Raw genomic sequence first — 17,380 nt, forward strand, 5'->3', positions numbered from 1 at the left:
TTATAGCGAAAATGCCACGATGACCTGTTTGGAGCAGCGAAACCCTAGAATCCAAAGCTCTGATACCAAATGTTATGAAACCAGCTCACAAAAAGATAGAAAAGATAAATAAACGCCTTCAAAATAAGCCTCTTCGAAGGGGCAACCTTCTTTACATTACACAAATGAACAATTCTTGGATGATACAAATGACAAGACCTCATTTTTATATATAGGAGTCTAAGGGGTCATAATATAATCAGAGCCGACATAACAATAATAATGTAAGGGCACAACAATATAATAAGGGGGTTGAACTAATAACAATAAGGGGTTACACTAGTAGTGTAGGAACCTAACAATGAAAAACTAATTTGGTGGAGTGAAGAAGGTCATTTGTCTTGGTCTTGAGTTCTAGTTGTCTCAAATTTGATTTGAATCTACTATTGGAAGAGTTTGACTAGGTTTTCCGCTTTATAGGGGTTTTACCTTGACTGAATGCCTATGTCTAGTGTCCATTTTTCGTTGATGATCTTCATGTTTTTGGTAGTTGTTTGATGAAAAAATAACATAATAATAATAAGGAGAAGAAGAATTTAAAATAATGCCACAAGCAACTATCAAAGTTAAGAGAAATCAAAATGAAATTAGCCCTAACCTAGCTGCCCCAAATTTCTCAATAGACCATCCCCGATTTTTTTTTGGGGGAGAGATTGGGACAAGTCACAGCATTCCCAACGATGTCCCCAATTATTTTGCAACATTCCTAGACCATTTCTAAATTCTAAGTCCCTAGAACGTTGGAACACTAGTTACGAAGGGTTTTTGGGGGCACGATTCTCCGTGCAGAATAGAAACAAGAAACAAACCAATGGTCTTTGGCACTAGACGAAACCCCTTGGTCAACTCAATGAAATATATTAGACTATTTTGAGAGAAGGATGTTGCTGCTCCCAAATCCAACAACGCTACAAAATAAATTCAACTATTTAGAGAGGAGGATGTTGTTGCTCCCAAACCCAATGGTAAATGATAGGATGTATTAAAAGTGTTTCTATGAGATTATATACAGTACCTAAGAGTTTGCTTATGTTGACAGAAGAAACCTAAAGAATTTATAGCATATGTAATTTGAATCCACTCTTCTTTGCCAGTTGTTGAATGAAAATTGTTGTCTATTCTCCCCCATTCCTGTTTATGTTAAAGGTATGTTCACTTGTAATACTTGCAGCTCTCGAGGATGTAATAAACAGGGATACCCTTCTAAAGGACTTGGCATGGGTTTTTTGCAATGAACAAATTCCCTCCCACTGTGTCATAGACTCATAAACCCTCAATCTAGTTGTGTTCTCCATAGATAATTAGACTTCAACATTTTAATCTACTCATCTTTTCCAATTTGTTAGATTTCTTGAACCCATATCAGATTTAATGTTCGATCAAATTTCCCTGAACAAAAATAAAACTAATTTCTTCAAATCTCAAAATTTACAATAAAAAATACTCTAGGTTCCTAACTCAATTATGCACAGCAGAAATAAAACAAAAAACCAAGCACATTAAAATATATATATTTGACACGATTTTTACCCTAGAGACCCCAAAGTGGGGAAACCAGCAAATGTGGGCTCTCAATTCAGCTTTAGGAAATTGATTATAACAATCCTTTCTCAAGAATTTCACAATGGAAAATCACTCAAAATTTTCAACACTTCGACCCAGCAAAAGAATAGCTATACGTTTTGATGCAAATCGGCCTGTATGGCCAAGCCAATCAGTCCACAATTTGGCCTTCTTCAACCCACACGAATTTCCCAATTCAGCTTGTCAAATCAGCACGATTTCTACTCCATCAAATCGACTTGTAGAGCCTGCTATGTCAGCCTCCACAAGTTTATTTGTTGCCCCTAAAAGATAGCATCTTCGCTGATCCAAACCATGTTGTTAATTTGATCTTTTGTCACTATTGAATGCCTAGCTCTCGTGCCAAATCGAATTGATCTCTCCAACAGCCATTTTTTCGCTTTTTTAATTTTCTGACCTAATCTCCAAAGTGGTGGAGGGTTGAGATTGCACCTCCATACTTGAAATCAACGGTCATGATATAATCGTTCATTGACCTCTTAACCTTTTTAAAAAGACGCCAATAAAAATCAAAAATTAAATTATTGATGCTATGCCCAAGATCCAAACTTGGGAAATATTTAAATAATTTAGTTGTGAGAGAAATTTGGTGATTTACTACATTTCATGGCACTTGACTGATGTAGAATCAGCTTCCAAGCTACATTTTGAACACTCCTCCCTCTTAGCGAGTAAGGTGTTCTACACCACCCCCATCTTATCTCTACAAAATACAAATTTTTCCTTCATAAAAGCCTTTGTCAAAATATTTGCTACTTGCTCATCCGTTGGTACATAATGTAGCTTCATTGGCCCCTTCTGCACACAATCTTGAATAAAGTGGTGTCTGATCTGAATGTGTTTAGACTTGTTACGAAACATTGGATACTTCAAGAGCTTGATGTTGATTTATGGTAGCATCGGATGTGCTTTAAGTCTCAAAATTTGCAAGGAGGCTTGGACACATGCATTCCACAATACCCAGAAATCGTTTTGGGAAATTCCACACAGAGACAGTTTTATTAAAATAATTAATTATTTTAATAGGTGCCTAAGTCTAAACTTAGGCAATTAAAATAATTAAAGGGTATTAATCTAACTGTGGGTGAAACTTCTAGAAGAAGACGAATATCGAGTCAAAATTATCTGAGCCATTGATTAGAATCTAATCTGGACCGTTGATTACTCAACTGGAGGATTATAAGAAGGATTTCGATGGCCATTTGGAAAACACATCAAGAGAAATCAAGAGATCGAATTTCTCAAAGAGGGCGGCACAGCAATTGCTAGAGAAGCGGTCGAGGAGATTCCTTGCAGTGAGGGGCAAGGATAGTAGACCGGAGGAAGTTTTCCAGATCCGGGGAGTGCAAGGCAAAGAAGGCAGAGAGTAGTTCAGTTGCCACGTAGAGGCAGCGCAGAGCTTCAAAGGGAGTTCGAATTCCAACTAGGAGAGACGAGATTCGATGCCAGAGCTAGGGTGTGAGACCGAAAGGCTAGGAGGTCAAATTTCCAGATAACAAGAGGTCAACAGAGGGATTGATGCAAAGCCCAGCCAGAGTGACGCAGTTCTGCATAGGGTTGACGCAGAAGTTGCACAAAGGCAGCGTAGGGTTAGTCAGCAACCCCTGATCAAAGTCGAATCTCCCAGAACAGTGTGAGATTTCTCGCTAACCTTTTCGCCAGTTTTTCTCTGTATCGAATAGCCAGTTGGGCATCCAACAAATTGTACTCAGATTTACTACTGCATAATAATGCAAAACCTCAGTTGTTGCACCCCGCATTGGGTTTTTCCAGGGACATTTGTCCAAAAACAATGATGTAATGTGTTGTGTAATTCTTTCTTGCTCAGGTTCTTGTTGCCTCATTTAATTTAATTGGTTAAGGTTGCGGTGTATTAGTTTCAGTGTTTGCTGTAGGAAGCAGTAAATAATTTGTTCAATAATTTAACAAATAGAAGGAACTTAATCAGTTGCTACAGTAGTAATTCGGGGATTCCGAATTTTCACATAGCATCAGAGCTACAGGTGAAGCAAGAGAGCAGAGTTGGAAGAGCCCAGCACTGAAGAGGAGGAGGGAAGTCAAAGTGCTGCGTAGGCAGCAAATCGAATCCCTAGAGAGATTGCACAGTCCAGGCCAAGAGGGCAAAAATTCTCGAGGAAGGTTTCTCTCTCAGTGAGTCGATAGAGAGGTAAGACTTCCAGATCAAAGTTTGCCAGTGTTAGAGGGAGAAGCACAAAAGCTTCAGCAAAGAGGAGGTTTCTAGTGAGACGCAGTTTTCTGCAGCAGTTGTTGGGGCAGAAAAACTTCAAAAGGAAGAAGAGAGACTGTTGAGGGAATTCTACCTCAGAGGACTTCCAACCAAGAAGTCTGAATTCTCATTTGTTGAGCAGCACCAGGGAGCAGCATAACTACTAACTCCAGCAGGGAGTGCGTAGGCCAGCCCAGCAACAACGCAGAAGAGAGAGGAGGCAATTCGACATTCTCATTGGCAGAGATGGCAGCTAGTGAGTTACGAGATCAGGATCAGTTGGATGGTGCATCCAACTATGTGATCTGGAAGGCAAGGATCTCATGCCTTATGGATGAGCACGATCTCAAGACCTATGTCGACAGTGTGGTAGTTGTACCTGCAGATCCAGATCTGCTCAAGAAGTACAAGGCTGAGATGGCAAAGGCCAAGCGACTGATCCTTGACGGAGTGAGAAATCATATCATGTGTCACATTGTCGAAAAGGATACTGCCTGGCAGATGTGGGAGGCATTGGCTACGCTATACGACAGATCTTCCGAGCAGCGGAAGATGTACTTGGAGCAAAAGATGAGATCCACGTAGACTCAGAAGGGGGAACGCATTGATTCGTTCCTGAAAAGGCTTCAGGAAACCCGAGATTCGTTGGCAACTGTGGGGTCAACACCTCAACCTTCCGAGATGGTAACGCTAGCCCTGAATTTAGTTTCAGAGGACTGGCAAGCATTTGTCCAAAGCATCCTGGGCAGAGAGAGACTGTCGGACTGGGAAGGAATGTGGGTCGTTCTTTAGCAAGAAGAGATGAGGAGAGACTTGGTCAAGTGCAAACTTGACAGCAGCAACAACAGTGAGACGAAGCCCAAGGAGGAGGAAGAGAATGTCGCCCTTGCATCTAAGGGGCAACAGGAGCAACGGAGGCGAAAGAAGGACGTCTCGAAGATCAAATGCTTCCGAGGTGGTGAATTTGGTCACGATGCTACATAGTGTGGGGTGATCTAGAACTGTAGTTTGAAAGAACTACAGCTAGGCAGGATCCTTGAGGAGTCCACCTCTTGGATCAATACCATGCTACGGGAGCCCATATTAGTAGTCGCAGGATGGACCAGTGTCAGTTGGTGCAGAGGAGTATCAGAGTGACAATTGCAGTGGCTAGGAGCGCCATAGACTGAGCAACGCAGAGCAAAGTTGGCAGCAGTGTAGTTGGCACAGAGCAGAGGTCAGCAGCAGCGCAGAGACTTAAGAGGGTCGACGCAAAGACTAGCAGCAGTTAGAACTCCAACAATAGATGCATCATACTGAACACCTCTTCAATAATTTTGGATGTTTTTCCGTTGTTGATGCAGTAGCAGCAGCAGTTGGAGAAGGTTGCAGTGCAGATGCAGTGTTGGCAGTGGCAGGGCCAGCAATAGCACAGATGCAGAATTTACGAGGGTTGCAGTATAGATGCAGTGTTGAAAGTGGCAGGGTTTGTAGTAGTACAGATGCAGCATTTACGCAGTAGTTGATGAGCAGTGATGTCAAATATCAGCATCACAGAGGGAGATGTTTTAGAGTCAGGGCGATGCTTCAGCAGGTTGCACTACTAGAGCACATTCATCGCTAAGAGGGAGTGTTGATTTCTGGTAGCATCAGATGTGCTCTAAGTCTCAAATTTTGCAGGGAGGCTTGGACACATGCATTCCACAATACCCAGAAATCGTTTTGGGAAATTCCACCCGGAGACAGTTTTATTAAAATAATTAATTATTTTTAATAGGTGCCTAAGTCTAAACTTAGTAAATTAAAATAATTAAAGGGTATTAATCTAACTATGGGTGAAACTTCTAGAAGAAGACAAAGATCGAGTCAAAATGATCTAAGCCATTGATTAGTATCTAATCTGGGTCATTGATTACTCAACTGGAGGATTATAAGAAGGATTTCGATAGGCATTTGGAAAACACATCGAGAGCATTTGGAAAACACGTCGAGAGAGATCAAGAGATCGAATTTCTCAGAGAAGGCAGCGCAACAGTTGCTAGAGAAGTGATCGAGGAGATTTCTTGCAGTGAGGGGCAGGGATAGTAGACCGGAGGAAGTTTTCCAGATCTGGGGAGTGTAAGGCAGAGAAGGCAGAGAGTAGTTCAGTTGCCAGGCAGAGGCAACGCAGAGCTTCAGATGGAGTTCGAATTACAACTAGGAGAGACGAGATTCAGTGCCAGAAGCCGGGGTGTGAGACTGGAAGGCCAGGAGGTCGAATTTCCAGGCAGAAGGAGGTCAGCAGAGGGATTGACACAGAGCCCAGCCAGAGAGACACAGTTTTGCGAAGGGTTGACGCAGAGGCAACATGGGGCCAGTCAGCAACCCCTAATCAGAGTCGGATCTCTCAGAAAAGTGTGAGATTTCTCTCACTAACCTTTTTGCTAGTTTTTCTTTATATCAGATAGCCAGTTGGGCATCCAACGAATTGTACTCAGATTTACTACTACATAATAATACAAACCCTCAGCTGTTGCACCGGTTTTCCGGCATTGGGTTTTTCTGGGGACATTTGTCCAAAGACAACGATGTAATGTGTTGTGTAATTCTTTGTTGCTCAGGTTCTTGTTTCCTTATTTAATTTAATTGGTGAAGGTTGCAGTGTATTAGTTTCGGTGTTTGCTCTAGGAAGCAGTGAATAATTTGTTTAGTAATTTAACAAATAGAAGGAACTTAATCCGTTGTTGCAGTAGTAATTCGGGGATTCTGAATTTTCACACTTGATATAGCTCCAATTGTCACATCGAATCAAAGTCAGCCCCATCTCCTAATCAAATAACCCCACGAGAAGTTTTCGAAGCCAAATTGCCTCACAAGCTGCCAAGTTGGCAACCATGTACTTAGCCTCAACAAAACTCAGTGTAGTTGACTTTTACTTCCTATTGAACCAAGAAACTGCTCCTGATCCCAAGCTAAAACAACACCCAAAAGTGCTTTTTCTATCAATTGTACTACCTACCCAATCAACATCAGTATACTCCTCTAACTTCACTCCACCTATCTGAGTATATCTCAGTCCATAATCAACTACACCTCGAAGGTATCTCAACACATGTGCAATCACATAGATCACTCGCTTGGGCTCCACCATAAACTAACTAAGTGTATTGACTACAAAACATATGTTTGGTCTAGTATTGACCAAGTCCATGAGAGAACCAATCAGTTATATAATGTAGGGTCCACTGCTTGTGGTCTGGAAGCACCAATCCTCTTCCAATTGGTCATTAGTGGCATAGACATGGGTCTGCAGTCCATCATCCTGAATCGCTTTAGGACCTCAATTGTACACTTCCCCTACCCAAGGAAGATTTTTTCATCCTTTTGCCACATCTCCAAGCCCAAAAAATAATGCATCAACCTTAAATCCTTCATGTCGAACTTTGTTGCTAGGTCCCTCTTGCCCTCTCGCACCATGTGAGAAATAAGCCATCTACATACAACACCAAAATGAGAGGCTCACCCTTGACCTAAATGTAATACAGGTTTGGGTCTGCCTCACTCTTGGTGAAGCCCATGCCCTGCAAGTAGTTGTCAATCATGGCATACCATGCCTTGAGAGCTTGCTTGAGTCTCTCTTCAATTTGCACACATGAGAATCCCTCCCATGCACCTCAAAACCCTATGGCTACTCAATGTAAATCTCTTCCTCAACCACACCATCGGGGAAGGCCATCTTCACATCCATTTGGTGAGCCTCGAACCCATCTGCGTTGCAATAGAAATTACTGCTCTAATGGATGAGTATTTGGCTACTAGGGTGAAGGTCTCATCATTGTCAAACCCTTCCTTCTGTGAAAACCCCTTAGCTACAAATTGGGCCTTAAAAAAATTTCACACGGCCATCTGAAGCATGCTTAATCTTGTAGACCCATCTAGAGCCAACCACAGATTTGTCCTCTGGTTGTGGCACAACCTCCCAAACATTGTTCTTCATGATGGAAGAATACTCTTCCACCATAGCATCCATCCACACCTAATGCTTGAATGCCTCTTGGAAGGTGGAAGGCTTGGCCTTAATCAGCTCACCCATCAACACCATATGACCTGAATATCTATGTGGTGCCTTGTTTTATCTGACCGAATATCTAGGAGTGCCCACGTACTCTTGTGCATCTCTCAATGTTTGCTCTGACCACTTGGCCCTCTTCTTGTTTGTGTTGGGAGTTTGAGCATGAGTGAGAGGAGCGCTCTGCTCCTCATCCTTTTCCTCCTTCTCGGCCTGCTCATTTTGCACACCACTCCGTAACACAATAACCTGAGGTATCTGCACTATCTTTGTCTTTGGTGTCACCTGCCTGCACTATCTTTGTCTTTGGTGTCACCTGCTCCTGAACCTCCATTGTAGAGGAATCTATGTTACAAGACTTCTTGAGAGCCCTCTACTCCTCAAACCTTACATCCTTGAGCAGCACTATTTTCCTGAGTGTCGGAATATATATCCTGTTAGCTCTTGAAGTTTCGTTGTATCCCACAAGAATTCCCTTCTCCATAGTAGGTTCCAATTTGGTTCTCTTTTTTTATGGAACACGGCAATATACTAGACAACCAAAGATACAAATATGTGACAAATCTAGCTTCTTCCCTATAAAAACCTCCTCAGGTGTCAACCTACCCAAGACCTTACGGGGAATCTGGTTCTGCGAATAAATAGCAGTGTTGCAAGCCTTTGCCCATAGAAACATGGGCAGCTCCTGGCCATGTGACATAGCCTTGGCCAATCCAATAATGGCCCTATTCTTCCACTCTGCAACCCCATTTTGTTGATGGTTGTATGGAACTATCAGCGCTTTTTTTATATGCTCACATGCACAAAAGTCCTTTAAGGAATTTGAGGTGTACTCTCCTCCACTATCATACCAGAGTGTCTTGATCTTTCTCCCTGTTTGGTTCTCAACAAGGGCTTTGAATTCCTTGAACCAACAAAAAAACCTTGTCCTTCTTTTTCAAGAAGTATATCCAGGTCTTCCTGGAGAATTCATTTATGAAAGTCACATAATAGTGGTATCCACTTAAGGAAACTGCTAACATGGTCCCAGACACATCTGAATGTATTAGGTCCAAGAAGCCCTTTGCCCTAGTATCATTGCTTGGAAAGTTGGTCTTGGGATACTTGCCCATTACACAGCCATTACACATATCATGTTGCTCGAGCCTAAACCCAGGCAGTCCTGTCACAATCTCCTTGAGCACATTGAGTGCTTCATGGTGCAAATGAGCCATCCTCCCGTGTCATAATTTGCCCAACTCTTGGCTGCCAATCAGCAATGCTTGTGCTAGTTCAAACTGAAGTCTAGACATGTTACCTTTTCTAACACCTATCACCTTGGTTGTTCTGGAATCCTTAGGTCAGATAAACACTTTGTCATCCTCAAAGGTCACAACGTAACCCTTGTCTTCCAAGGTAGGCAACAAAAATTAGATTTTTGGTCATTCCTAGAACATACAACACATCTTCTACCAGCAAGGGTTTTACAGACTCCCTTTGAAACTTGACAGTGCCAACTCCAGCTGTTGTGTACTTGGCATTGTCCCCAAGTTATATGTAGAAGTCCATTTCTTTGTCCTTCAAGTTGGTGAAATACTCCTGCACTCCCATCATATGGCAAGCAACCCCACTATCAACATACCACATGCTAGTGGCTATTGAACTCGAGAGGCAGGGAATGAGTGAAAACTCATTTTTGAATTTGGCTGCAAATTCGTCCACTTCAGATGTAGCAGCAAACTTCTTTTGCTTGCCATTTTTTTTATTATGGTATTGGCTAGCAAAGTGTCTTAGTTGATGACAAACGAAAAACATTATCTTACTAGGGCCCTTCTCTCCTTGAGAAGTCGACCCATTACTTAGCCCTTTCTTTGCCTTCATCTTACCCTTACCAGGGAGGGCAAGATTTTCTTCCTCCTCAAATTTCTTCTTCTAGTCACCATGCTAAGCCCCTTCTCTGATCTCTTCTTGAATGAAATTGTCCCAAATTCTTTCCCAAGTGGGAAGGTGCTCTCGACCTACAAAGCATTTGACGAACACATCCTACTATTTCGTAAAGCCATTCTAGGCTATATGCACCAATTCTGGTTTAGGTATAATTTCTCCTACAATTGCCATCTCATCCTGTGGTGGGGTGATCCTGGTCAAATAGCAAGCTACACCCTCACCCTTGGACATCCTTGTGTTGTGTAGTTGGTCCCTTGGTACCAGCTTTCAACTTTGATGGTCACTCTAGTACAGCTCGATGAGCACATCCCACATTTTTTCCGTCGTCTTCTTCTCGGACAAATGTGGGAAAAAGTGATCTTTGACTCAATCCGGAATATCCTTTGCGCTCTTGCTTCTTTTACCTCATGCATCTCTAGGGCTATTGGATTTGAAACTGGTGGAACCACTGTGGTATTGACAAAGCTCCCCAGCTTATTTTCCTTCAAAATGGTAGTGATTTGAACCCTCCATTGAAGATAATTTGAGGACCCTTCCAATCTGTATTCATATCAATGCTAGTAGCCATGGTGGATTAAAACCTTAAACACTTGCTTGTTGAAGACTCACACTCTTTTTAGCTGAAAATACTGCGTCAAATGTCCTTGGTTTTGTACTCAGAGACTATTGCTCTGATACCATGTTAGATTTCTTGAACCCAAATCAGATTTAATGTTCGATAAAATTTCCCTGAACAGAAATAAAATTAATTTCTTTAGATCATAAAAATTACAACAAAAAATACTCTGGGTTCCTAACTCAGTTGTGCACAGCAGAAATAAAACAAAAAGGCAAGCACATAATTAAAAAATAAATAAATAAATAATTGACACAGTTTTTACTCTGGAAACCCCAAAGTGGGGAAAACCAGCAAACTTGAGCTCTTGATTCAGCTTCAGAAAATTGATTACCGCAACCCTTTTTCAGAAATTTTACAGTAGCAAATCACTCAGAAATTCCAGCACTTCAACCCAGCAAAACAATAATTGTGCGGTCTGATGCAAATTGGCTTGTATGGCCTAGCCAATGAGTCCACAATTTGGCCTTCTTCAACCCACACAAATTGCCCAAATCGGCCTGAATTCTGCTCAATCAAATTGACATGTATGGCCTGGTATCTCGGCCTCCACAAGTATATTCGCTGCCCCTTAAAAATAGCCTCTCCGTTGATCCAAACTCTGTTGTCATTTCGATCTCCTATCGCTGTTGAATGCCCAGCTCTTGTGCCAAATCACATTGATCTCTCCAGCATCCCCTTTTCCTCTTTTATAATTTTTTGAACTATTCTTCCAAAGTGATGGAGGGCTGAGATTGCACCCCCATACTTGAGATCAACGATCATGATAAAATATTTCATTGACCTCTTAATCTTTTAAAAAAGTGGCCAATAGAATCAAAAATTAAATTATTGATTCTATGTCTAAGGTCCAAACTTAAGTTATATTTAAATAATTTAACTGTGAGAGAAATTTGGTGATTTACTGCATGTCATGGCACTTGACCAATGCAGAATCAACTTTCAAGCTACATTTTTAACACAACTGTTGAGTAACCATTGTTGTTGATTCTCCTCTATCCCCATTTCTGTTAAAGGTTCACTGTTCATTGGTTGGTGGCTCTGAAGAATGTGATGACCAGGGGCACCCTTTTAAAGGGCTTGGCAGTGGACTGTTTTAAATGATCAAAATCCCTCCCACTCTGTCACAAATCCTCAATCTCGTTCAGTTTTGCATAGATAATTAGAAATAGACATAAGTTTTGCTGCTGTTGGCTAAAGCGTTTTATATAGTAAGCTGAAGTTCTTCTCCCCTTGCTCTTTATGTGTGGCCTTTTCAGTGGCACAAGAAGCACGAGTCCTGTTCTTCACATTTACATGGTTGAGTAAATTTAAACTGTTCGGCAGACGCTTGTAAGGCAAGGTATTCTGCAAAATTATTTGTTAGGCAGCTTCTGGCTGTTTTGGCCATCCACAGACTGCCGCTCACTAAAGCCCTTTACAAGACCATTTTAGACAATTACCTGTAACAAGCACATTACAGTCAAGCAATCCATCTGTGTCAACTTATGCCAAGCATTTTTCCAAGTACCTGGCATCCAACTATAGTGACAGAAGTCCACATGTAGATTAACAATTGATGAGTCCTTAGTTCCAGTGGACTTGGTATCATCAGCAATCTGCCAAAAACCTCGTATTCAATGACAATAGCCCATTTTTCTGTGTTTCAAATAGAAGGAAATTTCAAATTATCTTTTTTTGAGCGTACCCCAAATTTTTGCCATACACCAGCCACCTCTTCTACCAACAATACTGACGTAAGTATTAGCATAGACACTATTAGTATTAACTAGTTGTATTTAACTTGACTGCTGATTGATGTATAAAATCCTGTTAACACTTTTACAAGATGAACTGTTTTAGGTCACTTCACAGGGTTGAGAAATTAAGTTATTTTATTTTATTTTTAAAAGAAAACCTGAGGGAAACACAAAATGCCTCCCATATTTTTTCAAATCAGACAATTATTAATATAGAGTTAGCCAATTACACAACAACATTTAAAATAATAATTCCAACAACTTAAAGGAAAGACAGATTTTTTTTCTTATTTGAGGGCCACTACTGACTGCTACAGATATTGGGATGAGCAAAATAATAAATACCCATTACTTCAGACGGGAATATGTCAAAGAAATCTGTTAAAGCGAGAATTCTATCAATACCTCAAGCCTTTCGCCATATTCAAAACCAAACCAAACGTACAGAGGAAAAAAAACATACTTCAATTTATGAAACTATGCAAATAGGTTTGTGGGTCAAGAATAGTGCACTGATGATACCTTGGTGCACCTGTTCTGAGTATAATAAAGACACATTGGCTTCCAGTATTTGGGTTTCTCTATTGCCCGGAAAGTTTCAGAGTTCGTGAAGGAGAGAGTACGTTCATTCGTATTCGTTTCTCTGTGTGGTTGGGATGAAAAGTGGAGTGCATTTGAATTTGTAGCGTTCACAGAAGACCCTCTTCTGGTAGAAATGAAGACGATGGGTTTTGTTGTGGGGATTGAGGAGAGCTTGACCTTCAGCTTAGGGATTGCCCACGTCCAAATATTGCTTATCGTCATCGCCATGTTTGCTGCTCCTGATTATAATGATTGAATACCGGTCAGCTTCGAAGAGAAGATAACTCAACCATGTCAGTATTTGGGACACAGGTATATACTTAGAAATGATTCAAGTGAGCTCAGTAGGTGGATATTGTGAGAAATGCGCCCGAATTTTAAATAATGTTGCAGAGTCCAATAATTTCATAAGGGCCAGCATCTTTTTACAAGGAAGGAAATTTAGAAAGGATATTTTTCCATGTTTGAATAAAGTATTTCATGAAGACCAACATCTTTAATTAAGATGTCAAGGTATATTAATCTATTTAATTAATAGAAAGTAACATCGAAGACTAAGGTATTAAGATAATCCCTTAGACTATTAAAAAGTGTTGTAAAATAAATGTGTGAAAGTTTGTATGCTAATATATTATGGGCAATGGAAAAACTTTCCAACTTTCACCACGAAAAACTTGTCACTTTTTATTATGGTCCGTGAAATCAATTCAAGGAATTAGTTGTATATGTTGAGTGACTTTATCATCTAATTAATTTTTTAATCTAAAGATATATTAGGCTATTTGAGGTGACTGGGAGATAAGATTGGAATTTTTCTTATTCAAGTTTAATTCAAATAGCATGATAGATGTTTAAAATATGGACACTATATTTTTATTTTTAATAAAATATTAAAAAAACACATATAAAAAATTATTAACTTGAGTTATAATTAAAAATTACAAATTATATTTTTTTGTTTTTTTTAAATTATATTTTTTATATGAAATATTAAAAAAACACGCAAAAGATTTATTAATTTTATTTATAATTAAAAATGTTAATTACATTTTTTATTTTTATTTTTTATTTTATTTTTAAAATAGATAATAATTTTTTGAAACAATTTATTTTATTGGTATATAACCAGTCTAGATTCATTTTAACTCCGGATCTATCAAGTCCCGAGAGGGATCAAATCTCTGGAGGTGCAAACATTTCTTCAAGTTTTGCATTCAAAATAGAGATTTGCACCTCAAAAGATTTGATCCTTCTGAGGGCTTGATAGTCCCTAAAGGGATCAAATCTCTGGAGGTGCAAACATTTCTTCAAGTTTTTCATTCAGAATAGAGATTTGCACCTCAAAAGATTTGATCCCTCTGAGGGCTTGATAGATCTGGAGTTAAGATGGATCTAGGCTGGTCATATTACATTTACGTTTTACATTTATTTACATTTACATTTACATTTACATGTTTATGTTTTTTTACATGAGATCTACCCCATTTCATTAGATTAAATTTTCAAATAACATTAAATTTATGTTTACATTTACATGTTTATGTTTTTAGGTGAGATCTTTTATTTACATTTACATTTACATGTTTATGTTTTTTTACATGAGATCTACCCCTTTTCATTAGATTAAATTTTCATATAACATTAAGTTTATTAGGTTTACATTTACATTTACATGTTTATGTTTTTAGGTGAGATCTTGTATTTACATTTACATGTACATGTTTTTTTTACATGAGATCTACCCATTTCATTAGATTAAATTTTCAAATAACATTAAGTTTATTAAGTTTACATTTACATGTTTATGTTTTTTTACATGAGATCTACCCCATTTCATTAGATTGAATTTTCAAATAACATTAAGTTTATGTTTGGGTTTACATTTACATGTTTAAGTTTTTAGGTGAGATCTACACCATAGGTTTACGTAGAGCGGCTCTCAGTGTAATTAAAAATATTAATATTTACTCAAAATCTCTTCTTGAGAATAAAGAGAACTAAGAATATAATAATAATGAAATACATTAAAATAATTAAGAAAAATAAAATAAAATAAACATGGAGTTGTTTAAAAAATAAAAACAATTATGTCTTAATTTTCTTTGAACTCAAAGATATTGTGGTCACTAATGATAACCTTAAAGAACCAAGAGGGAATTCAATGTAGTTGCATGTATTTGGAATCCAAAATCCCTTTACTTATTGCATCTTAGTTGCATTTATTTAATCTCCTAAATTGATATTAAGATGAGCAAAAGAGCTCCACATCACTATGTTCCCAATAACTACAAGGAAAGAGGAAACATTAAATTTATATTCAAAAATCCACCTCAATCATCCCTACTATACAAATCATTCTTGTATGCAGCATTATTACACCCTTAATGAAAAAAAATTAAAAAGGGAAGAACAATTGTTCGAGGGCATTATAACAAGATTGGAGAAGATGTTATGTCAAAATGGGATCTATTGGTATCAAGCCTAAGAATGACAAATACATCTAGAATAAAAGAAGAGTAGCCCCAAGTTTCATTTTCAAATTCCTCATCAATTTTCAAAGAACATCTTATTCTATCTTCCATAATCACCACTTGTTGTATTTGTGATCACATGCGCACCACCCTTAAATTATTCTTTCCATGTGATTTTTGTCAAATCACATTTAATCTCAACCCTTCGTGGTTTGATCAAGAAGGTCATTTTAATATTTCCTTACTCTTGGGCTACCTTAATAAAATAAGAGTAGCTTCAAGTTTAAGTTTCAAAACTTGGACATATTCCTTGTCAAATATTCTTTTTGGGAAGACCATCTTATTCTATCCTCTATGATCTCAAACACATCCTTGAAATAATATTTCCATGTGATTTTTATCAAAATCACATTTAGGCTTAACCTTCATGGCTTGATGAAGAAGGATTTTCAATGTTCCATTAGTCTCATCTTACCAAAAATTTATATGGGCTAACCTCTTATATATAGGAACAAAAAACAAAATGTTTAAGTTAGACATAAAACATTGTGTATGTATTAATTTCCAACATCAACACCTCCAAAGAAGGATTTGCTAGAAAAAAAAGTCAGAAGAAATGCAAGTTCAAGCTAAAGCAAAAGACTTTAATGAAAGCAAACAAGAAAATGGAAAGAGATACAATATTTTATCTTAGTGAAACCTATAATGAAGAGGTTATTTATTGGAGATTAAAATCTAAAAGCCTAACATTAAAATAAAAAAATAAAAGTTATCTCATAATCGACTACCTCTTTGAGACTATGGGGCACAAATTCATATTAATGACATGGAAAGTACTCTAAAAATACAACTATTTTTCATCTACAAATTGAAACAACTACATAGTCTCATAGTCTTTTTAGCAAATTCAAAATTGTTAGGTCAATCTTTTGGAAGCTTTATAACAAAAATAGTTAAAATATGTCAACCTTACTTGTTAGACTTTGGTTATTATAAATATATTTGGCTATGAAGAAAGTAGCATAGACCATTTAATATAATTTTTTTATAATGTGTTGTGGATATTTACAAATATAAATCAAGACAAGGTGAGACTCAATAATTAACACAAAAAATAATATTCATTTGCGATTTTTTCGAAGACAAGCAAAATGGTTGTTTGAGAATGATTTACCACTCAAGTATAGTCCATATAGTTTATAAATGTCTCTTATGAATTGATGCTATGAACTAACAAGGGTGACAATATTAACACTCAAAGGCATAAATATTTAACTTTCCTAGGCTTCAAATAAGGAACCCACCAACCTACATGTCAAAATAAGAGAGCATGACATCTCAAACATGCATTTGAGATAATGTTACAGTAATCAGTTAAGACTTTCTAGGCTATGTTATAGTCAAGTATTAAATTGTCATCCTTGTTCTAAGATGAGAACCCTTCTTATACTAGCATATGCACTAGCTAGAATGTCATAAACACCTCACAATCTATAGTACTTATGCCCTTCACCTCCATCTCTACAAGGATGCAAAAAAATCACAACAAAGAAGAAAATAGCCAGTCAAAACCAACTACCCTCTAAAGAATGGAATAACTCAACACCCCTATATAGTTAATTTTCCATAGCAATCTCATCCCAAGCTCCCATTTTTAGAAGTTGTTTGAACAAGAGATGACAATAATACAACAACATGGAAAAAAACATTAAATGTAGAAGTAATGAAGATTTCACATGAATGGAGAGCGAATCTTTTCAAAATACAAAATACAAAAAAAAATTATAGCAATTTGGTTATAAATGCATGAGAGCATATGGTGACCATTGTTTGCTCAAGGCACATATTCTCGTGCCATCTTTCACATGAAAAAGACAGAAGTTTAATGTGTGCCACATGCATGTATCACTCTCTCTCCCTTCTTACTATCACATATTGATTTATAACATATCCTCACATTTTAATTAGCCATTTCATATTTTCCTTTATATCGATTTAAATTTAAGATAACTTTATCATTAAATTTGTGTCTTGACTTTAGTAGAAGCTTGAAATACATAGTTTATGTTTTAGTAGGATCTTAATGTTAAGGCCTTATTAGGTATTTGCATGGCCACATACTTTCTCATGTATGCAATGTATACATTTTTGCTGCCCTTGACTCAACAC

At 38.0% G+C, this 17,380-nt stretch overlaps 1 protein-coding gene across 1 annotated transcript in view; it reads right to left on the bottom strand.

Annotated features, from left to right (window-relative positions):
- Nucleotides 1-13,194, bottom strand: part of LOC149192782 (putative exonuclease domain-containing protein At3g15140) — a 184,920-nt gene extending 171,726 nt beyond the window's left edge. The window contains exon 1 of the mRNA XM_089404714.1: nt 12,681-13,194. Within this exon, the coding sequence (XP_089260840.1) occupies nt 12,681-12,968 (288 nt within the window). The 5' untranslated portion in view covers nt 12,969-13,194. The remainder of the gene's footprint in view (nt 1-12,680) is intronic.
- Between the last annotated feature and the right edge of the window lie 4,186 nt (nt 13,195-17,380).

This window comes from Pinus tabuliformis, chromosome 2_2 (genome assembly GCF_031772625.1).
Source record: "Pinus tabuliformis cultivar Carrire ecotype Pingquan chromosome 2_2, CPIR1, whole genome shotgun sequence".
In the NCBI taxonomy this organism is placed as follows: Eukaryota; Viridiplantae; Streptophyta; class Pinopsida; order Pinales; family Pinaceae; genus Pinus; species Pinus tabuliformis.